Source organism: Rana temporaria, chromosome 13 (genome assembly GCF_905171775.1).
Source record: "Rana temporaria chromosome 13, aRanTem1.1, whole genome shotgun sequence".
In the NCBI taxonomy this organism is placed as follows: Eukaryota; Metazoa; Chordata; class Amphibia; order Anura; family Ranidae; genus Rana; species Rana temporaria.
The window spans coordinates 112,707,357-112,729,823 of NC_053501.1; the positions used below are offsets into that span (position 1 = coordinate 112,707,357).

General features: G+C 42.8%; 1 protein-coding gene across 5 annotated transcripts in view; it reads right to left on the bottom strand.

The window, feature by feature from the left end:
- The window catches only part of LOC120920163 (NACHT, LRR and PYD domains-containing protein 3-like), a 77,147-nt gene that overhangs the window by 37,632 nt on the left and 17,048 nt on the right, over positions 1-22,467 (bottom strand). For 3 of the 5 annotated variants that reach the window (XM_040332085.1, XM_040332083.1, XM_040332084.1), the window contains 3 exons: positions 13,292-13,357; positions 10,331-12,029; positions 2,049-2,213 (listed from right to left, as the gene is read on the bottom strand). In XM_040332085.1, the coding sequence (XP_040188019.1) occupies positions 2,049-2,213; positions 10,331-12,029; positions 13,292-13,357 (1,930 nt within the window). Of the gene's footprint in view, positions 1-2,048; positions 2,214-10,330; positions 12,030-13,291; positions 13,358-17,135; positions 17,222-22,467 lie in introns of those variants that run through there. The other 2 variants (XM_040332088.1, XM_040332087.1) reach the window with 2 other exon arrangements.

The window sequence follows — 22,467 nt, forward strand, 5'->3', positions numbered from 1 at the left end:
AGAGGTACAGTGTACCCCATTACCAATTCACATAGGGGGGGCCAGGATCTGGGGGTCCCCTTTGTTAAAGGGGTCTTCCAGATTCTGATAAGCCCCCCGCCCACAGACCCCCACAACCACCGGGCAAGGGTTGTGGGGATGAGGCCCTTGTCCCCATCAACATGGGGACATCCTCCCCATGTTGAGGGCATGTGGCCTGGTGCAGTTCAGGAGGGGGGGGCGCACTCTGTCCCCCCTCTTTTCTGCGGCCGGCCAGGTTAACGTGCTCGGATACGGGTCTGGTGTGGATTTTTAGGGGGACTCCATGCCATTTTTTTTAAATTTGGGGTGGAGTTCCCCTTAAAATCCACACCAGATCTTAAGGGCCTGGTATGGATATTTGCGGGGAACCCTACGTCATTTTTTTTTTTTTTACGGCGGGGTTCCCCTTAATATCCATTCCAGACCTGAAGGGCCTGGTAATTTAATTTGGGGGAACCCCACACATTTTTTTTTCTTTATGAATGAATCATCTCTGTAATTGCCAAAGCCGACAATTCATTAGAGCCGCAAAGCCGGTTTTAAATGCCTTTTTTTCTTTCAGAAATTACACTTTGTGCAGGGACAGTTCTATGTACGGGAAACATGCGCTTTTTCACATGCTGACTTTACACCCCCCCCCTAGGTACGAAATTTAAAGTAATATTACACTTTTATTGTTTCACTTTTAGCATTATTAAATTCACTGCTCCCGAAAAAACGGCCGTTTTTAAAACTTTTTTTTGCATGGATACATGTTTCCTGGGACAGGACCCAGGTCCCCAAACACTTTTTAGGACAATAACTTGCATATTAGCCTTTAAAATTAACACTTTAGATTTCAAATGTTCGAGTCCCATAGACTTTAACGGGGTTCTAAAGTTCACACGAACATTTGGTGTGTTCGCAAGTTCTGATGCGAACCGAACAGGGGGGTGTTCGGCTCATCCTTAATGTTGAGCTGAATCTCAACTGTTTCATCTCAAATTATTAATAGTAGGGATTCATTTAATTAATATGGATAGATCAGTCCACCTAAATATTTCTTCCAAACTATATAGTTCATTATAATGTCCAAGTATTATTATTTTTTTTTTAGGTATTACACTAGGGATTTTCTCTTAATGAACAATTAGTATTTTATTGTAAAAATTAATAAACAATTATTTTTGCATTCGTGCTATAAGCCAGTTTTTAGATGCAGTTTAAACAACGACACTAGATGGCAAATTTCAGCATCTAAATTTGCCATCTAGTGTGGGGCACTCCGTCTGAACACTAAACCGTGGAGCACCAATTTTTTTATTTGGAATTGGAGCAAGAGCACTTCTTTTCACAATTATGGAACATTATATATTTAATTGCGTATTTAAAGGAGCACTAAAGGAAAAACATTTTTTTGCTGAAATGACTGGTTACAGGGTATAGAGACATACAAGTTAACTGATTCCTTTTAAAAATTATTAAAAATAGATTAAATTCAATCATATAATGTGCCTGTAGTTTCACTTTCGTTTTTAAACTGGTTTCATGTTTATGTGAAGTAAAGAGACCCACAGAACAAAAACAAACAAATCCAGGGCAGTGTTTTGTTTTTAAAATGAATCTGATTGGTTCTGAGGAGTTTTAGACACACAGCTTGGACCACAGTGAAAAGCTGCCATGAGATTTTTCATAAGGAGCCAGACAAGCAGGAAGTGTGGAGATCACGGCAGAATTACAGCAACTTCAAAGCAAAAACGAACAATGAGGACATGAAACCAGTACTGCAGTAAGGTAAAGGAAGCTATTTAGCTAAAAAAAAAATTCCTTTAGCGATCCTTTAATTTCATGCTTGATGAATTATTTGCACTAGCAAACGCAGTATTTTTTCACTTTTGAGTTGCAGTGATGTTGGTAGAGCTTACATTTTCACTGCTTCTGGCAAACATTTTGTGGTTTATATTTGTATTCTTTGGCGCTAAGTTATTTTTTTTTTTTTTTATATTGTCCCGGAATATTATGGTCTCAGTCAGTCCTGTTATACTCACTGTAATTTCTCTATCTGGCTTGTTGTCAGAGCTTCCATCAGATCCCTGAAATGAGGACCCCCCAGATTGTTCTCAGACAGGATCAGTGTCCTCAGTGTCTGGTTATTTCTTATTCCAGATGCCAGGTGGGGGCAGGAATTGTCTTTCGTGAAAGTACACATCAATCTTTAGAAAAAGAGAAAAATGTTACCAAAAGAAAATGGATTTCTCCCCAGGAATGAATGGAACTCATTTCTCTTTATTGGAATCATTTATATTAGATCACTTTATAAAACTCCAAGAAATAGAATTTTATAAGAATTTTTTTATAATGCAGTAGACCCCCCAATATTGTCCTCCATGTGTAGAGACTGTGATATCTCCATACACAGGATGAGCACAGAATACCACTGACATGACCTTGTGTATGGAGGATGAATGGTATCAGTAGACAGTGTGAGGCCGGAATCAGCATTAGTAGTGATTATGGATGAGCTAATATGCCTGGGTGTAATTTGAGACCAGTTTCAGAGAATGTACTAATTCATAAAATCCAAACCTTATTCTGAGGTCTATGAGAGGGGTCAAATATTGATAATCCATTTGTTTATCTTTTGGGGTAATTAAACAAGATATTGAAAAAAAAAAAGGCAAGGGGAGCCAGGTAGTAAAATGGAGGACATGTACCAATTCCATAATTAAAAGAATGAATGAATAGCAGGTGAAGGGCCTTTTTATGTGGCCTTGAGGGCTAAGATACACAAATCATTTATAGTGCAGGTTTGGGGATTCGTTGATGCTGTGTGGGGTGGTTTATAAACAGTTCACAGAAAGCATCAGACATGTACTCTAGAAGTGCATTTTTGGCTGTGGAAGTTATTTTTTGCTTTTAAAAGTAGTTTACACACAGAGTAGAACCCCAATCTGCAAGTAAAAAGTACTTCAACAGATTTATCACAGAAGACAATATAGTTCTGTACATTGCCATTTTAGGAAAATGTTATGCTTTAAAGTGGTTGTGAGCCCTTCCATATGTCCAAGTAGAGTGTGTATACCATTCAGGTGAGTATTAAGTAGCAATCCAATGTGGGTGCCCACCCCGCCAACGCAGACTCGAAAGGTGAAAGAAAAACTGACCGCACACCACATGGAGCTGTAGTAGATAAAATCCTTTATTGTCACCATAGTCCGAGGAGCAGGAGAGGACCAAAGGTTGACGCATTTTACACAGACATCTTGTGCTTAATCATAACAATGGAAATATCTGAGACTGATTGCCTATTACTGCCACAAGGCTGTTAAATTATTTCAATCTCCTACCCTGGGCCATCAACACTACATATGCACAGGTTTCCAGTGACCAAGTACACTTCCTGAAGACGTAAAGTACGTCGAGGCGGTACTTGGTCATGCGATTACATAATTTCCGGTCCCTCTGGTTGTTCGCCGTCGGTGGTGGAACGCATGCCAGTCACCACGCTGATTGCGGGACATCATCCACCTCCTTACACGCTATCTATTAAATGTAAGAAGCCATTTGGCGTTTTGTTTTAAAATGATAATTTTAAATAGTTGGGGTTACACTATTTTGGTTTCCTCCATCACCCCAAGCACCAAAGTCAAAAGCCTCAGAGTCATCTTTGACTCAGACATGACTATGGACGCCTAAATATGATCAGTAGTCAGCGGATTGCACCATCTTCTTTGCTTGCTGCGTAGACTCATCCCATTCATCCCAGAAGAGGACACAGCAGTAGTAGTTGGAACACTCATCAATTCCTGACTCGACTACGCAAACTCCCTCTACCTAGGACTACCCAAATACCAGATTTCTCGTTTACAAGTCGTCCAGAACACAGCAGCAAGACTGATAACAGGGAGAAAACCATGGGAATCAATCACCCCGGCCTTGAGGACTCTACATTGGCTATCCGTAAAGGATCGGATTACATTCAAGCCCCTCTGCCTCACCCACAAATGCACACAAACGCGCCTCAATATTTATGCAAGAAAATAAAACACTACACCCCCAATCGGGCCCTCCGATCAACAAATCAAAATCTCCTCCACATCCCCAAGTGCCGCTACAAATAAAAAGAACGAAGATTCGCAGTCCAAGGACCACGGCTATGGAATGCTCTACCAACAAACATCCGCATGGAAGAAAACCATTGGGCCTTCAGGATAAAACTTAAGACTCATCTCTTCTGAAGGACCTTGGACAAATTGGACAAAAGAACCTTGAGGTGATTCAGTTCGCATTTGTTAGCGCTATACAAGTTACTCACTCACTTATATTCTTTCACATATATCCCACTTGAGAATCCTAATTGGGGAGAGGCACGAACTGAGTACAGGGTCTTTAACATTGCAGCAAGCACAATCTTGCTAAAGCACAATTGACCTACTTTTCATTAAAAAGGTCAACACCATCTGGTAAGCAGACATCTACCTTCAGAGCACTTTGGGTGATATCGTAGCCGGTGAAGGTGGCATTCTCATCTACAATATCGGAAAATAAATGTTTGCTTGTTCATCATATTGGACTCTTTATTAATTGTATGTTGTTATACATTTGGAATATTCTAGTCAATTGTTTTCAGAACACTATTGTAGACACGGGCTCGGATTCAGATACAATGGTGTATCTATTGGCGGGCGTAACGTATCTCAGATACGTAAATTAGGGCGCAAGTTCCGTATTCAGAAAGAACTTGTGCCCTAAGTTACGGCGGCGTAACCTATGTGGTCCGGCGTAAGCCCGCCTAATTCAAATGTGGATGATGTGGGCGTGTTTTATTTAAATTACATGTGACCCCACGTATTTGACGTTTTTTACGAACGGCGCATGGGCCGTTCGTGAAAGAATCCCAGTGTACATGCTCGAAATTACACCGCAAATCGTCAATGCTTTAGACGTGAACGTAACTTACACACAGCCCTAATAGCGAACGACTTACGCAAACGACGTAAAATTTTCAAAGGTCGACGCGGGAACGACGTCCATACTTAACATAGGATACGCCTCATATAGCAGGGGTAACTTTACACCGGAAAAAACCTAACGTAAACGACGTAAAAAAATGCGCCGGGCGGACGTACGTTTCTGAATCTGCGTATCTACCTAATTTGCATATTCCTTGCGTAAATATACGGAAGCCCCACATAGCGGCCAGCGTAAATATGCAGCCTAAGATACGACGGTGTAAGACACTTACGCCAGTCGGATCTTAGGGAAATCTATGTGTAACTGATTCTATAAATCAGTCGCATAGATACGACCCCGCAACTCAGAGTTACGACGGCGTATCCGGAGATACGCCGTCGTAACTGCTCTCTGAATCCGGGCCACGGTCTAGAACTAAGGTTCTATGTGTATGATTGGTACACTTATTTGCTATATCCAATTCAGAGTATCACTTCAGAGCAGTTTCTTACTGCTCCATTTATGTGCTTCACATATATTTAATTTAGTAATTATTCGTTGTGGTGCCCCCTATTCAATTATTTCCAATTTACACTAGTGATTTATTCAGTTTGGGGATAGCAGCTATTTTTATGTATTTAAATTTTTTTTAAGGCGTGACGTATTTATAACTTTATCATCTGAGACTCCACTACCTAAGTGCACGCCCCACAGAAATGCACCTGCTGGTTTCCGGTTACAGGTGCATTTCTGTGGACGTGCACTAAACCACTTCCCACCCGGCCAGACGGGCACTTCCTCCTGAGTGGACATTCCTGAACATTCTTCAGAAGGAGCGAGTTCGTGCAGCCACCTGATCCCAATGCGCTCGTGTCCCCCAGAATTGCAGGACTCCTCTGATTTCCCCTTTTGATTACATGATGGCTGTGTCCAATCACAGCCATCATGTGATGTAGACACAGCCTGGGGGGACGTCACAAAAAAACGGGATTGCGCAGCCGCGTGCCTCTGATGTGCCTGTGTCCCCCAGAGACAGGGCAACCTCGTACAGCAGGAGGGCTCTGTGATTGGCCCACCTGATCACATTATAGCTGTGTCCAATCACAGCTGTCATGTAATGTAAACAGACGCATTGCCAGGCGATTGGCTCTGCTTCTCCTCACACAAAGTCAGTGAGGAGAAAGTGAGGATCTGCGAGCTGGAGATTAGTGTGTATGAGCTGTTTTTTAAACAGATCGCCCAGCTAGTGTCCCCAAAAAGTGAAAAACACCAACATCTGTCCCAGTAAACACCTGTCCCACTGAACATTTGTCTGTGAACATCTAGCACATCTGTCTGTGATCATCTGGCGCACATCTGTCCGTGGTCACCTGTCACACATCTGTCCGTGGTCATCTGTCGCACATCTGTCCGTGGTCAACTGGCCCACATCTGTCCGTGATCATCTGCGCACATCTGTCCGTGATCATCTGCGCACATCTGTCCACGATCATCGGCCATATCTATTTCCATTGTTCTGGTGCTCCAGAGCCTTCAAAAGTGCGATAGGTACTCAGGAAACGAAATGTGTAATTTATGCCTTTAGAACGCCTGATAGTGCTTTTTGGATGTTGAGCCTCTGTATGTGGCCAGGCTGTGTAAATGTCTCACACATGTGGTATTGCCATACTCAGAATCAGTAGTAAAATGTATTTTGGGGGGTAATTATTGCTATGTACATGCTATGTGTTACAATTTTTTTGTGTAAAAAAACACGTTTTCACTTTTCTTCCACATTTTCCCAAAAACTTGTGGAAAAAATTACTCAAAAGACTCAATTAACCTTGTAGAATATACATTGGGGTGTTTTCTTTCCAAAATGGGGTTACATTGGGGTGTTAATTTATGCTCCTAGAACACCTGATGGTGCTCCCTGCATGTTGGGCCTCTCTATGTGGTCAGGCTGTGGAAAATTCTCACTCATGTGGCATCACCATACTCAGGAGGAGTAACAGAATACTTTTTGGGGTGTAATTGCATGTGCATATCTATGGCATGTGTGAGAAATAACTTGTTAATATGACAATTTTGAGGAAAAACAATAAAAATAAACACATTTTCGAAACTATTGAGGGCATGAAATTGTAACTTCAAAAAACTCACTATGCCTCTTACTAAATACCTTGGACTGTAATCTTTACAAAAAGGGGTCATTTGGGGGGTATTTGTACTGTCCTGACATTTTAGGGCCTCTAGAAATGACATCAGTATATCAGGATTAATCAATTTTCACTGATACGTAGCATAGCTTGTAGACTCTATAACTTTCACACAAACCTATTATCATACACTTATCGGGATTTTTTTTTTATCAAAGACATGTAGCAGAATACATTCTGGGCTAAATTTAAAGGGGTTGCGGCTTCACTTCCTGGTTCCCTACTATGCATGAGTCGCACTGCACGATCGCACTGGTCCCTGCTGTCTTCTGGGACCTGTGTGTCTCCCAGAAGACTGCGGGGGGCCGGAGGAGGAGCCGGACATGGCTTAGGTCGGCGCGGTGACCTATGCCCAAAAGTGGGAGCAAATACTTGAATTACACAGGTATCTGCAGCCTCCTCCCCCCTAAAAGGTTCCAAATGTGACACCGGAGGGGGGGGATTCCGAAAAGCAGAAGTTCAATTTTTGGGTGGAACTCTGCTTTAACCACTTCCCGACCGCCTCATGTACATTTACGTCGGCAGAATGGCACGGACAGGCACATCAACGTACCTGTACGTGCCTGCCTAGACGTGGGTCGGGGGTCCGATCGGGACCCCCCCCCGGTACTTGCGGCGGCCGGATTCCCTCAGGGAGCGACCCGGGACGACGGCCCGGCTATTCGTTTATAGCCGCTCCATCGCGATCGCTCCCCGGAGCTGAAGAACGGGGAGAGCCGTATGTAAACACGGCTTCCCCGTGCTTCACTGTGGCGGCTGCATAGATCGAGTGATCCCTTTTATAGGGAGACTCGATCTATGACGTCAGTCCTACAGCCACACCCCCCTACAGTTGTAAACACACACTAAGTGAACACTAACTCCTACAGCGCCACCTGTGGTTAACTCCCAAACTGCAACTGTCATTTTCACAATAAAGAATGCAATCTAAATGCATTTTTTGCTGTGAAAATGACAATGGTCCCAAAAATGTGTCAAAATTGTCCGAAGTGTCCGCCATAATGTTGCAGTCACGAAAAAAATCGCTGATCGCCACCATTAGTAGTAAAAAAAAAAAGAATTAATAAAAATGCAATAAAACTATCCCCTATTTTGTAAACGCTATAAATTGTGCGCAAACCAATCGATAAACGCTTATTGCGATTTTTTTTACCAAAAATAGAAAAATAAAAAATAGAAGAATACGTATCGGCCTAAACTGAGGAAAAACATTTTTTTAGATATGTTTTTGGGGGATATTTATTATAACAAAGTGTAAAAAATATTGAATTTTTTTCAAAATTGTCGCTCTATTTTTGTTTATAGCGCAAAAAATAAAAACCGCAGAGGTGATGAAATACCACCAAAAGAAAGCTCTATTTGTGGGGAAAAAAGGACGCCAATTTTGTTTGGGAGCCACGTCGCACGGCCGCGCAATTGTCTGTTAAAGCGACGCAGTGCCGAATTGTAAAAACCCCTTGGGTCATTTAGCTGCCTAAAGGTCCGGTCCTTAAGTGGTTAAGGAAGGAAGGTTTTACCCCCTTAAGGACCAGGCCATTTTTTGTGATACAGCACTGCGTTATTTTAACTGACAATTGCACGGTCATGCGACGTTGTACCCAAATAAAATGAATGTCATTTTTTTCCCACAAATGAGCTTTGTTTTGGTTGTATTTGATGACCTCTGCGTTTTTGGAATTTTTGCGCTAGAAACATAAAGGGCGACAATTTTGAAAAAATCCATCTATGGGCAGGCTGGTTGTACAGATGTTGATCTATAGATAAGCTTCATTACAACCAGCCTAAAGCCTCGTACACACGATCGGATTTTCCGACGGGAAAAGGGTGGCCAACACCCTTCGGGCGAAAGTCTGAAGCTGTGTCCGCAGAAAATCCGATCGCGTGTATGAGGCTTAAACGTTTTTATTTTAGCACAAATCACTGCTGGTGGCTTTAGCCACCTGAAGTTGAAGGAAATAAAAATGCATAATGTATGGCTAGCCTTAGACCCCATACACACTATTTGATTTTGTGCAGATTTTTGTCTTCAGATTTACCAAAACTATGTAGTGCAAGGTCATGTCTGATTGCATACAAATTGAAACCTTATAAGGTTTGACCTCATATTATATGGTTTTGGTAAATCTGAAGACAAAAATCTACAGAAAAATCTAATAGTGCGTATGGGGCTTAAAGGGGTTGTAAAGGTTTGTTTTTTATTTTCTAAATAGGTTCCTTTAAGCTAGTGCATTGTTGGTTCACTTACCTTTTCCTTCCATTTCCCTTCTAAATGTTTTTTTTTCTTTGTTTTCTTTGTCTGAATTTCTCACTTCCTGTTCTTTCTCAGTAAGCTGTTCAGTAAGCTGTTCTGGCTGACTAAACGCCGCTCGGATGATGGTGTGAAGTTTACTGAGGAGAAACAGGAAGTGAGACAAAGAAAAAAAACATTTAAGGGAAATGTTTCAAGGGAAATCGAAGGAAAATGTAAGTGAACCAACAATGCACTAGCTTAAAGGAACCTATTTAGAAAATAAAAAACAAACCTTTACAACCCCTTTAAGAGGGAAGATACAGGCAGTGTTGAGCTTGTGTGACACTGAGGTGCAGGAGCCGATCCTAGGGTCGCATGCGCCTGGGTGCAGAAATATTTCTGGTGCCCCCACATGGGTGTCGTAATTTTTCCAACTCCTCCCCTTTACAAATGTTTCTATGGCAACGACTCAACCACAGAGATGCTCCCCCACAAAGTCTTCATTACTCTGGGATCCTTACATGATCTCTTAACAATAAACAAAATACAGGAAGTGAAGCAGAGAACTTTATTGGGACCTGGAGGGGGGCCTCTGTGATGGACACAGAAAGGGCTTCTGTTAGAGAGTCTGTTAGATGTTCCGCGCCCCCACCTCTGCAGGCACCTGGGTGCAATGCACCCTGTGCACCCTGCCTAGGATCGGCCCTGCTGAGGTGAACACAGAAACCCCATAGACACTGGGACAATGTGATCACTGCTATGTGACTTCCATAGATCAGATTCTGCTGCCTCTACTCATCTTTTCATTGTGGGATGTTATCCAACATGTTCACATAAATACAGTACAAGGTTTACATATAATAGAAAACAACACCAATAATTAGTAATTCATCTAAATAATTTGCAGATCATCATTCCAATCTAAAGCAGAAATGTGATTATTCTTTACCTCAAACTCTTGATGGTGTGTAGAGTCGGTATAAGTTTCCTCAATCCTTCATTCTGAATTTTACATAAAGTTAGATCTACTTCTGTCTCTCTGCAGGATTGAAAGATAAAAGACAGCACAGAGCAGTCCAGAGGGGTGAGGGAGACATCAGAAAAGTCAACTTTGTTTGATCCAATACATTGTGACACCAGAGCCTTATTCCTGCTCTCATAGAGATAGTAGAATACATTAAGAAGCTCTGTGCTGCCTGTTATACATTTGTCATGTGTTTGTTCTGTTATTTTCTCCTGGATCCAGGTGATGACATGTCTGGCAGCCTGAGTAGACAATTCTCCCACATGAGACTTTAACATGGATCTAGTAGAAGAGTCTGAGAGACCGCAGAGGAAACGGAGGAATATTTCAGCACGGCCGTCTTGGTAAGATTCAGCCTCATCAAGTGTTTCCTGTAATCTGTCAGCATTATAGTTAATAAAATGGAATAAAGCAGCAAAAAACTCCTGAAGAGTGAGATGTAAGAAGGTGAAATCCACATCAGGAGGCTGACCAGATTCCATCATGAAAGATGAGAAGAGATGATTATCATTTCTCACATTGAATGACTCCAGATGACGCTCATCAAATACAATCATGTGATTCATGACTCCATGCTCTGCCATCCACCCAATAGAGGTCAGCAGTTCCGGGGCAGTGTGACCACCATCTTTATTCTGGCTGTGATTGGCCAGAATGTTGGAGACAAAAGTCACAAAGAGTTGTGTCACTGTTTTGGGTAATGATGTCATCAGCTGATCAGTGATTGGTTGGGCTCTGAAGCACATTGATAACACTGTACAGATGATCCAGCAGTATGATGGGATATAACAGAAAGTGTACAGCGTGTCATTCTCCTGCACATAATGAAAAGCCTTTCCTGACAATTCCTTATTTCCAAAGAAATTATTAAAGAAGATCAGTCTGTCTTCATGGAGAAATCCCATGATCTCAGCTATCCTCTGGAACACACTGGTATCTACTGATGCCAGTCTGGTTGGACGGCTGGTTATCAGTACAGAGCAACCCTTAAGAAGACTCTGCTTCACCAAACTGACCAAAATCTCACCAAAATGTGTCCTGTAAGCAAAGAGTCTATTCGATCTGAAATCTATTTGGTGAATACTTTCATCTAATCCATCAAATATAAACAGAAGTCTCTCTGGATCTTGTAAAATATTTCCAATCTGATTCTCCAGATGTGGATATTGATGAAGAATCATCTCCTCCAAGCTGACCTCTCCCAGTCTATTAAGGTCCCGGAATCTGAAGAAGAGGAGAAAGGCAAATCTCTGGTAGTGTTTTCCGGTCACCCAGTCATAGACAAACTTCTGCATCAGTGTGGTCTTCCCTATTCCTGGCACTCCGCTCACCATTACTGCATGTGGTACACATTGTGATTGGTGGTTCCATCGGAACAGTCTGTTTGGGGTAATGTGTTCCAGTCCACTTTGTGTTTTCTTCAAGCATTCCTCAAGTTTCACCCCAGTCTGTATTATCTCATTCTGGGGACGTTCCCTGAACTGATCAGTGGAGACTACAATCAGGTTCACATAACGCTCATTGATGAGGAATCTTTGTGGTTCCAGAGTAGTTCCTGGGGGTCTATGCTCCACTAGAGTCTCAGTCTTCTCCATCAGATGTTGTTTGTGCTTTTCCTGAATATCTAGAAATATAATTGAAATATTTTATGACTCAGGTTAAAGTAGAAATGAACAATGTTATTAGTTTCTTCTGTAATTTTAATAATGTAAACACAGATTTTATCACTACTTTTTAATCTTATATGTTGATGCAGAGGCCACCGACCCACTCTAGGACCAGATTCTGCATTCCAGCTGCCTCGGTTATACTCTGTGCTAAACATTGGCATCTCTGGCTGTCACTTTTATGTCATTCCCCCCCCCCCCCCCCCCAGCCATCCAAGTAGTATGTCCGGCAGCACTACCACCAAAAAGCTTTCATAAAACATTATTTTTTATCGGGAGCAGCCTATCGAAAATACCTTGCATCAATTTATAAAGATTCTATTAAATAATATACGATTAACTTTCATTGATGCACAGTGACCCAGATGTTAAAACTATATCAACCACTAAGAAATTCTTCAAAAATACATTATTAAAAAAAAAAAGGGCAATGTTAACCTCTTACCAACTGTAGTGCATATGTGTGGCAACATGGAGTCTGTGGTGCACCTCTGTTCTGTGCTCAGTCTTCTCATACATCCATTCAGTGCAGAATTTATAAAGTTTGTCTGAGCTGTCAGAAACAAGGGGTGGAGAGCTCAAAATACACTCTGCAGAGCTCAGTGAGGAGAGCACTGAGAGCTGATTGGAGAGAAGGGATACACCCCTGTTCAAACAGTACACAAGTACATAGATAAAGCTGTCAATCAGCTGGATGCCTCCCACCTGTCAGCATATGCATCAAGTTCACCTGCTGGTGGCACTGTGGTGCTCTGGGAAGAAAGCTGCAGTTTTAGTGTCCAACAGCAGGTGTCTACCAGCAACCAGCAGGTTCCAGCGATCAGCACCACCTGGCTGGAAGGGTACTTAAAGCATGTTCCTCACTGGCAAGTAACATCTCCAAATCTCCTCTGTCAATCAGGAACAAATCAGCATCATCCCCAACCTTGTGATCACTATGAAGTCTCTGATATGGTCAAAATATTGGAGTTGATTTTCTAAAACTGAAGAATGCCAAAGCTGGTGCAGCTGTGCATGGTAGCCAATCAGAGCCAAAAGACAGACCAGGGATGCGGTTTAATTGGTGCACCCATATCACCCATTATTGATAATTTGTCAGATCCAAAAGCCCTCAGTGGAGTAGATGGTACAAATGAAGTGTAAATATTCCAACACCAACTCTGCACCTTACGCTCAGTGAGTCGTGCGTTTTATCAGATACACTACATGTTGTATTTACCTTTCAGCTTCCGAGTCAGTGAGTGTCCGAGTTCATCCAGCAGAATCTGCTTTACCAGAGCCTCACCTATAGGTAGAAATATAAGAAGATAGATCTGAGTCATGTATGATTGAAGCTGACCTTTTTCACATACACCAAACTACACATTAGACTGATATATAAACAAAGGATTATAACTTAATGCTAAACTCTGGGATACACAAATTTTATCTCAATAGCAGAGATGTGTGTATTCTCCCTTGAATATCGGTGAGCTTTGTGTATTTCTTCCAGATCTGTGCAGTGATCCAGCATAAGACTTTCTTCCTGTAATAAAGACCGCTCACTACTGCTCTCTCCTTGTGCAGGGTGACTGGTCATGCCTCCGCCCCTCCTGTACATTTCTGCAGGGAGCCCATAGTAGGTGGAGTCTGTTGGGTACCACCCATAGCTCTGCTCTCTGTACAAGCAATGTGCAACACATTCATGATGTCACAGCTCCTTTTACATGGTAATATCTATATTCTGATCATATATAAATATTCAGAAGTAGGGATGAGCTTGGTGTTCGACTCGAATGTATGTTCGACTCAAACATCGTCTGTTCGTACGTTTGACGAATTTCAAACAAAATGGGTCGTTTGCGCCAAATTTGAGTGACGCGCATCGGCCCATAATTCACTGCGAGCTGATGATTGGTCAAGCATGCACCATGACCCTGCATGCTTGGCCAATCACAGAGCGCAAAAAATGAAAAACCATAATTGGCCAAAGCCAGGGTGGCTTTGGCCAATTATGGCTCAGGGGGTTTAGTACACGTGAGGGAATGTGTTTCCGCGCCAAAATTAAATAATTAATGCCAATTCCACAAAGTGAAAAAATGTTAACTATTTAGGGTACCAAGCAGCTCCTCTGGGTCAAAATATTAAAAATATTGTGCAATGGATTCGTGATGTGAAAGAGGGCGCTAGAGAGATGGTTACCTCACTGTTATGGACTCCCTAGTTGGGAGGACCTCCCAGTGGGTGTGATACCTAAGAATAGATTCAAACACTCCAGTGACAAAAAACGTATCACAGTACTGAATAAAATTATCAATACAAAAGACAGTGTACTAAATGATATACCAAGTGCTGTGAAAAATAAATATATAGTTCACGAGACCCGTGAATGTGAACCAATACTGTGAAGACAGAGGTGATGAGTCTCTGTTTTACACACTCACACTCTCAATATGTATAGTGATACTGGATGTGATATCAATGCAAAAGACAGAAAAATAAACAATATGCCAAGTACTGTGAAAAATAAAAAAATATAAAAATATTTTTTCCAAACATATATAGTTCACGAAAGCCGTGAACGTGAATCAATACTGTGAAAACAGAGGTGATAAAGTCTCTATTAAGCACACTCAATATTGCAGTCCATAGTTAGTGGTCTTCCCAAGAAATTGGTAATCATGCGATGAAAGGTGAAATTGCAGCCATCACCAAATAAAGCTTCACCCGATGTGCTCTGGTTAAATATTGCTCTTACCGGAAGAAATGGACCTCTTTATTTAAAAAGAAAGGTCTGCTCAGCTGAGCAGGTAAAAGTGCCTGCACACTATTCACCTGCTGTTCAGACTGCTATGGTGTTGAGGCCAATGATATCTCGGGAATCCATCAAACAAAAACATGACGATCGAAAGCATGACGATTTGCCAACGTCATTTGGAGCATGCGCACTGGGATATGTCCACGGACGGCGCATGCGCCGTTCGTTGAAAACATCAAAAACGTAGGGTCAGTACTATTTTACATAGTACACGCCCCCAACCAGCCTATTTTGAATTAGGCGGGCTTACGCCGGTCCAGTTACACTGCGCCGCCGTAAGTTTAAGCGCAAGTTGTATGTGAATACACAACTTGCTGCTTAAACTTACGGCGGCGTAGTGTATCTGAGATACGCTACGCCCGCCTAAAGATAGGCAAAGGGGTAAGGGATCTTGCGCCAAAAAATAAATGAATGAAAGAATAAATGAATAAAGCTGCTCGCCACAAAAATTCAAACTTGAATCTAATATATGGAAAATGTGCATAAGGGGGCGCTGGTGAGCCAAAAACACATTCAAAGATATTCAAAGATATAAAATTTGATACATAAAGTGCATGTGCGATAATAATAATAAAAAACTTGTGATATAATACAGGAAAAAGGTGTGCAAATTCACACAACAAAAGTCCATAAAGTGAATGATCTACTAAATGTCCATAGAGATCTGGGTTTTGACTGTGCCTGTGGTAAATAGGTAAGTAGAATTCCACCTCCACCGATCTAAGACACCCAAACGTGTGTGAATAGATGGACCCTTACCGCATGGAGTTGACCTAGTTCGTTAGAAAGAGGTCAAGTAAAACTTAATTGTCACCTACGGACAAAGATAGGAATGCCTGGAGTTCCTGCTGGTCAGCTGGTATGGAGCGTCATATAATATAAAAGAGAGGTATCGCCATGGTGTAATACTGTTTATTAAAAGTTAAAACATATAAAATGCCGAATGGAGGCTTACTTTTGTAGTGCCTGCATCCCGGCACTGAGGCTTGAGGCTTAGTGAAGCAACGGATCGTGTGCCCGGTTGTGGAGAGGATGATGTCCGCTGGTGGAGTCTGCGGCGTGCGCTTCACCTCGCTGAGCCGAGAAACCAGCCGGACCGGAAGTTTACTTTGCGTGGTCTGCGAGAAAGCCGAGAAAGGCGACACGCAGACCACGCAAAGTAAACTTCCGGTCCGGCTGGTTTCTCGGCTCAGCGAGGCTCATCCCTAGCTGTGGTATCTGGCACCAAGCCGTCAGCAGCAGATCCTTCAAGTCCTGTAAGTTGGCAGGTGGGGCCTCCATGGATCGGACTTGTTTTTCCAGCACATCCCACAGGTGTTTGATTGGATTGAGATTTGGAGAATTTGGAGGCCAAGTCAACACCTTGAACTCGTCGTGTTCCACAAAACATTCATCAATTTCTCAGACCAGGCCACCTTCTTTCATTGCTCTGTGGTCTAGTTTAAGGCCTCATGTACACTGCTGCTGGTAAACGGACGTTCAGGAGCAGTTGCGCATTTTTTTCAACTGCTCCTGAACTCTCCTCTATGTTATCTTATCAGTACATGTACACTGGTTTGTTTATAGTCGTTTCTAGGCAGTTGTGTTTAGAGGCTTTTTCTTGAACCCAAGAAAAATCCGTTCAGAAGCTGTGTTTAGAGGCAGTTGAAGAGGCAAACACGGCTAAATTTGGCAGCTCACGTTTAGCAGCGTTTCGTTTACAGACATTTTTCATTTTAAAAAAAAAAATGTTTTTTTCTTCAAATGCTTCTAGACACAAACGCGGCTAAACGCGGCATATAAACGCGGCTAAACACTGGTTTCTAGCTGTCAAGTTAAATCGTTCAGTAGAGGTTGAACAACATCCCATGTACATGAAGCCTTAATGCTCATGTGTCCATTGTAGGCATTGTTAGCAGTGGACACTGATTAGCATGGGCAACCCTGAGTGGTCTGCGATACACAGCCCCATACACAACAAACTGCGATGCTCTGTGTGTTCTGACAACTTTCTAACTGCACCAGCATTCATTATTTAAGCGATTTCATCTACAGGAGCTCTTCTATTGAATTGGACTTCACAGTCCAGCCTTCACTCCCCACCTCCATCAATGAGCTCTGGCCACCCATAAGCCTGTCACCAGTCTTCCTTCCTTGGATCACGTTTGGTCAGTCCTGACCACTGCAAACTGGGAACATCCCAAAAGAGCTACAGGTTTGAAATTGCTCTGACCCATTCGTTAATCCATTACAATGTGTGCCTTGTCAAGGTCACTCAAATCCTTACACTTGTCCATTTCTGCTTTCAACTCATCAACTTCAGGGACAACATGTTCACTTGCTGCCTAATATATCCCACAGACGTTCACATGCCACTGTAATGATATAATAAATAGACATGTGCATTAGTTTTCGTCCGAATGCATTTTCGTCTGAATTTCGGGTATATTCGTTATCGTTTTAACAAACTAAAACGAACGTGCAGAATCCGAAATCTGAAAGATCGACATAAAAAATGCTTTATTTTAGTTTTCGTTGCTACAACAGTTTGATATAGATAGGAGATTCGACATGACGCTGACAATAGCGATCTGTGTCTATCGAACCTGTGGTCGAATGTGCCTAAACTTAACTCTATTAGTTCAAGATTATTCTACATAGAGAGAAAAAGTTCGACATAGAGGGAAAAGATTTGACACTATAGAGACAGTGTTGGGGTAGACCATTCGTCATGAACGACAAACATTCGACGAAGCAGAGAAAAACATACAATTGTCGAATCTGTCGTTCATTGAAGGCTTATGGTGTCTGTTGAACGTTCTAAGAAGATTCGACAAGCTGCTAAACTGTACGACGCCGCAATCGTACTTTTCCAGTCAAATGCTTGGCCCATTGGCTATAGAAGAATTCTAATGTTGGTTGACTAGTAATAATAATTTATAAATATAATTATTACTAGTGTCATACAACATTAGAATTCTTCTATAGCGTGTAGGCAGAACATTAGACCGGAAATGTACAATGGCAGCATTATACAGTTTAGCTGCTCCGCCTAATCTTAGAACAATCGACAGACACCATAAGCCTTCAATGACAGATTTGACCTTAATTAATTCGGATTTTCAGACGAATGCATTTTTTAACAAAACAAAAGAAATAAAAACGAATTTTGGGAGTAACTAAATAAATTTATTTTTCGTACGAAAATCGAAATTCCGAAAATAAATGTTTCAGTGTGCACATGTCTAATAATCAATGTTATTAACTTTACCTGTCAGTGGTCAGAATGAGAAGATAGTATGGACTCCAGAGAGAGATATCATCTGTACAAATCATTAGTAAGACCTCATCTGGAATATGCAGTTCAGTTTTGGGCACCAGTTCTCAAAAAGGATATCGGGGAACTGGAGAAAGTGCAGAGAAGGGCAACCAAACTGATAAGAGGCATGGAGGAGCTCAGCTATGAGGAAAGATTAGAGGAACTGAATTTATTCTCTCTTGAGAAGAGGAGAATAAGGGGGGATATGATCCACATGAACAAATATATAAGGGGTCCATATAGTGAACTTGGTGTTGAGTTATTCACTTTACGATTAACACAAAAGACAAGGGGGCACTCTTTATGTCTAGAGGGAAAAAAGATATCACCTCCAAATATGGAAAGGTTTCTTCACAGTAAGAGCTGTGAAAATGTGGAACAGACTCCGGCCAGAGGTGGTTCTGGCCAGCTCAGTAGATTGCTTTACGAAAGGCCCAAATACTTTCCTAAATGTACAGAATATTACGGGGTACTGACATTTATAGGTAAAGTTGATCCGGGGTAAATCCGATTGCCTCTCAGGGGATCAGGAAGGAATTGTTTCCCCTGCTGTTGCAAATTGAATCATGCTCTGCTGGGGTTGTTTGCTTCCTCTGGATCAACTGTGGGTATAGAATTTGGTGTATAGGATTGTACGATATATTTTTTTTTTTTTTTTATGGTTGAACTGGATGGACTTGTGTCTTTTTTCAACCTGACTGAGTATTACTATAACTATAATAATGGCTCTGATGAAAAGTTTACATCCCCTGGAAAGTTTGGCCTTGGTACAGACACAGAAGGTGACACACAGGTTAAAATGGCAATTAAAAGGTTACTTTCCCACATCTGTGTCTTTTTAAATTGCAATAAGTGTCTGTGTATAAACAGTCAATGAGTTTGTTTGCTCTTACGTGGATAAACTGAGCAGGCTATGTACTGAGCCATGGAGAGCAGAAAAGAACTGTCAAAAGACCTGCATAACATGGTAATGGAACTTTAGACGAAAAAGGATATTCTAGCAGTTGTGGCTGCAATTTTTTTTGGTCTACCTGACCCTGGCCTGGTATCAAGAGATCCCCACATTTTCCTTTTTGTAATATGTGAACAGTACTGACTGGCATATTCAAGGCTTTGGATATATTTTTATATCCTTTTCCTTTATCTTTATAAAGTTCCATCTTTGACTTAAAAACTTGTAGGGCTGGGGAAAAAATCGATTTGAATCTAGAATCGAGTTGAGAGGTCAAATCGATTCAGATTTTCAGCAAATTTTTTCAGCCATTTTTTTTTTCACCAGGCCCGGCGCTGACACCGCACCCGCCCTGAGGAGCTGCAAACAGGTGTTTTTAGGCGAGGCCGTGGCTTCGGCCTAGTCCACACCACGGCCTCGCCTAAAAACTCCTGCCAGCAGCTCCCCAGAACTGGCGCTGACACCGCACCGCGGACTAGACCGCGAACTAGGCCGAAGCCGCGAAAATTGCCCAGCTCTAAGTACTAGTACACCTGGGAGAGAGAGAGAGTAATATCTGTGAACATGCCTGGCTGGGCAGAGCTATGGAGTGGGACATAGACAGAGAGACTGGTACACTACAGAAAAGAACCTTGTTAAACTTGGCTTAAGTAGCATGCTACGCAGGGCCGGCCCTTCCATGGGACCCACTGGTACCATTGGTACCAGGCGGCACTTTCAAGGAGGCGGCAAATTGCCTCCCGCCCGCCAGCTCCGCTTCCCGCTTCACTGTCAAATTGCCGCCTGCCGTCACACTCCACTGTTTGCAGCTAATTGCCGTCCACCTCTCATTCCACCGCTTTGCCCGCCTGTTTTTATAGCTCTGTCATAATGCCGCCCAAGCGGCATTGAACGGTGCTGGGTGTCACTGTCACGCCCCCTTCTACATTCACACACGGCTGCAGCCGCTCTCAATGAATGGCGGTGGGGAGGGGGAGGGGGCGGTGAGACCGTGCCGTCAATGGACTCGACGTACGTGTCTCTCGGTAGCCGTCTGGCATCTCATGTAAGGAAGGAAGCCCTCGCTCTTCCCGGACTGTCGGGGATCTGTGGACTGTGGTGGGAGGACAGGCAGCAGCGCCGCTCTCCTCGAGGTGAGGCCACTGCACCACCGCTGTTGTCAAGTGTCACATTGTATTGTGTACGGGGGTACAGAGGGGAACTAATGTGTGTGTGTGTGTGTGTGAGTGAGGGGGGTACAGTACAGATATAAACTGATTTGGGAGGGGAAAAGGGGAAAACTGATTTGGGGGGGACAGAGGTTAACTAATTAATTAATGTGGGGGGTACAGAGAGGAACTGATTTTGGGGGGGGGTACAGAGGTGAACTAATGTGGGGGTACAGAGAGAAACTGATTTTGGGGGGGTACAGGGGGGAACTTATTTGGGGGGGGTGCAGAGGTGAACTAATGTGTGTGTGGGGGGGGTACAGAGAGGAACTGATCTGGGGGGGTACAGAGGGGAACTGATTTGGGGGGGTACAGAGGTTTACTAATGTATGCGTGTGTGTGTGTGTGTGGGGGGGGTACAGAGAGGAACTGATTTGGGGGGGTACAGAGGGGAACTAATGTGTGTGTGTGTGGGGGTACAGAGGGGAACTGATTTGGGGGGGTACAGAGGGAAGCTGATATGTGTGTGTGTGTGTGGGGGGGGTACAGAGGTAAACTGATTGGGGGGAGGGGGGTATGTGAGGTGTGGTTTACTAATGTGTGTGTGTGTGTGGGGGGGGTACAGAGAGGAACTGATTTGCATCACTGCAGTTCCGCCCCCACTGTGCGGGCAGCAGAGAGATTACATTATCTCTCTGCTGCCTGTCTTTACTCAGGAAGTGGCAATCCGCTACCTGTGGCAGGTGACACTATGTGGCAAGTGACAATTCGTAATGTGTGGCAGGTGACGCGGAAAGTGATAATCCACATCTGAAGGCAGGTGACGTGGCAAGTGACAAGCTTGGGGCTCCCACTGATTCCGCATTACAGTGAGTTGAACTTTTTTATTTTATATAACAATGTAATAATGCGCTTCAAGCATTTTTATTATTTTTTTTTTTTTTACTAGTAATGACAGTGATCTGCAATTTTTAGCGAGACTGCGACATTGCGGTGGACAGATCGGACACTTCTGACACATTTTTGGGACCAGTGACATCTATACAGTGATCTGTGCTATAAAATTGTACTGATTACTGTGTAAATGTCGCTGTCAGGGAAGGGGTTAAATGTGTTCCCTGGGAGGTGTTTCTAACTGGGGGGATGGGTTTGACTGGAGGAGGAGAGAGATCTCTGTTCCTAATCACTAGGGACAGCACATCTGTCTCTCCTACCCTGTCAGAATGGGGATCTGTCTGTTTACATGGACAGATCCCCTTTCTGACTCTGTGGAACGATCGTGGGTGGCCAGCTGACATTGCGGCCGCCGGCCCTGTACAGGTCCGTTTATACTCCTACATACATGCATAGAGCAATGACAGGTCCTTTTATGCCCCTATATACATGAATAGAGCCCTGACAGGTCCTCTTTATACTCCTACATACATGCATAGAGCCATGACAGGTCCTTTTATGCCCCTATATACATGAATAGAGCCCTGACAGGTCCTCTTTATACTCCTATACACGTAAACAACTATAACATGTCCTCTTTATACTCCTATATACATGTATAGAGCCATGACAGATCCACTTTAGTTACCATGATATAAAATAATGGATATGGGTGCATTTTGTTGGGCGTGATTTTTAATATTTTTTTTTTTGGGGGGGGGGCAGCATTTCATTCTTGGTATCAGGCAGCACACTGTCTTGGGCCGGCACTGATGCTACGGATCTAGCATACAGGGAGGTAGGTCTCAACATTGTGGTGCTCCCAAGGAGAGGAAAGAGGAGATACTAAGGGAAGAAGGCTTCTAAGATATGTGCTGGTGTTCTGTGCCCAAATGACCGCTAAAGAATATCAGCTTATGCCTACAGTATTTTATGCTTTAGAGTTCTGTTAGTATGTCAATGTGATGTTAAATGGCTATCTTTAAAGATACAGGAAAGTGCGGAAAAGGATATCTTTTGTGTAAACATAAATTTGGTGAATATAAAGGCTAATGGCGAGGATGTCACGGACAGGCTTAAGGACAGGAGTTGGGCACAATATGGCGAAGGCTTCTAACTACCAGCAGTGAGTCACTGTCCTAGCCAAGAAGAATCAGGGCAGAAACTTGGCACCAATAGTCAGTCAGCCAATCACAAGCCCCCTTACATGCTTTTCTGGGGAAAGATGGAGAGAAATAATGTGGTCACATGCTTTATATTTCATGTT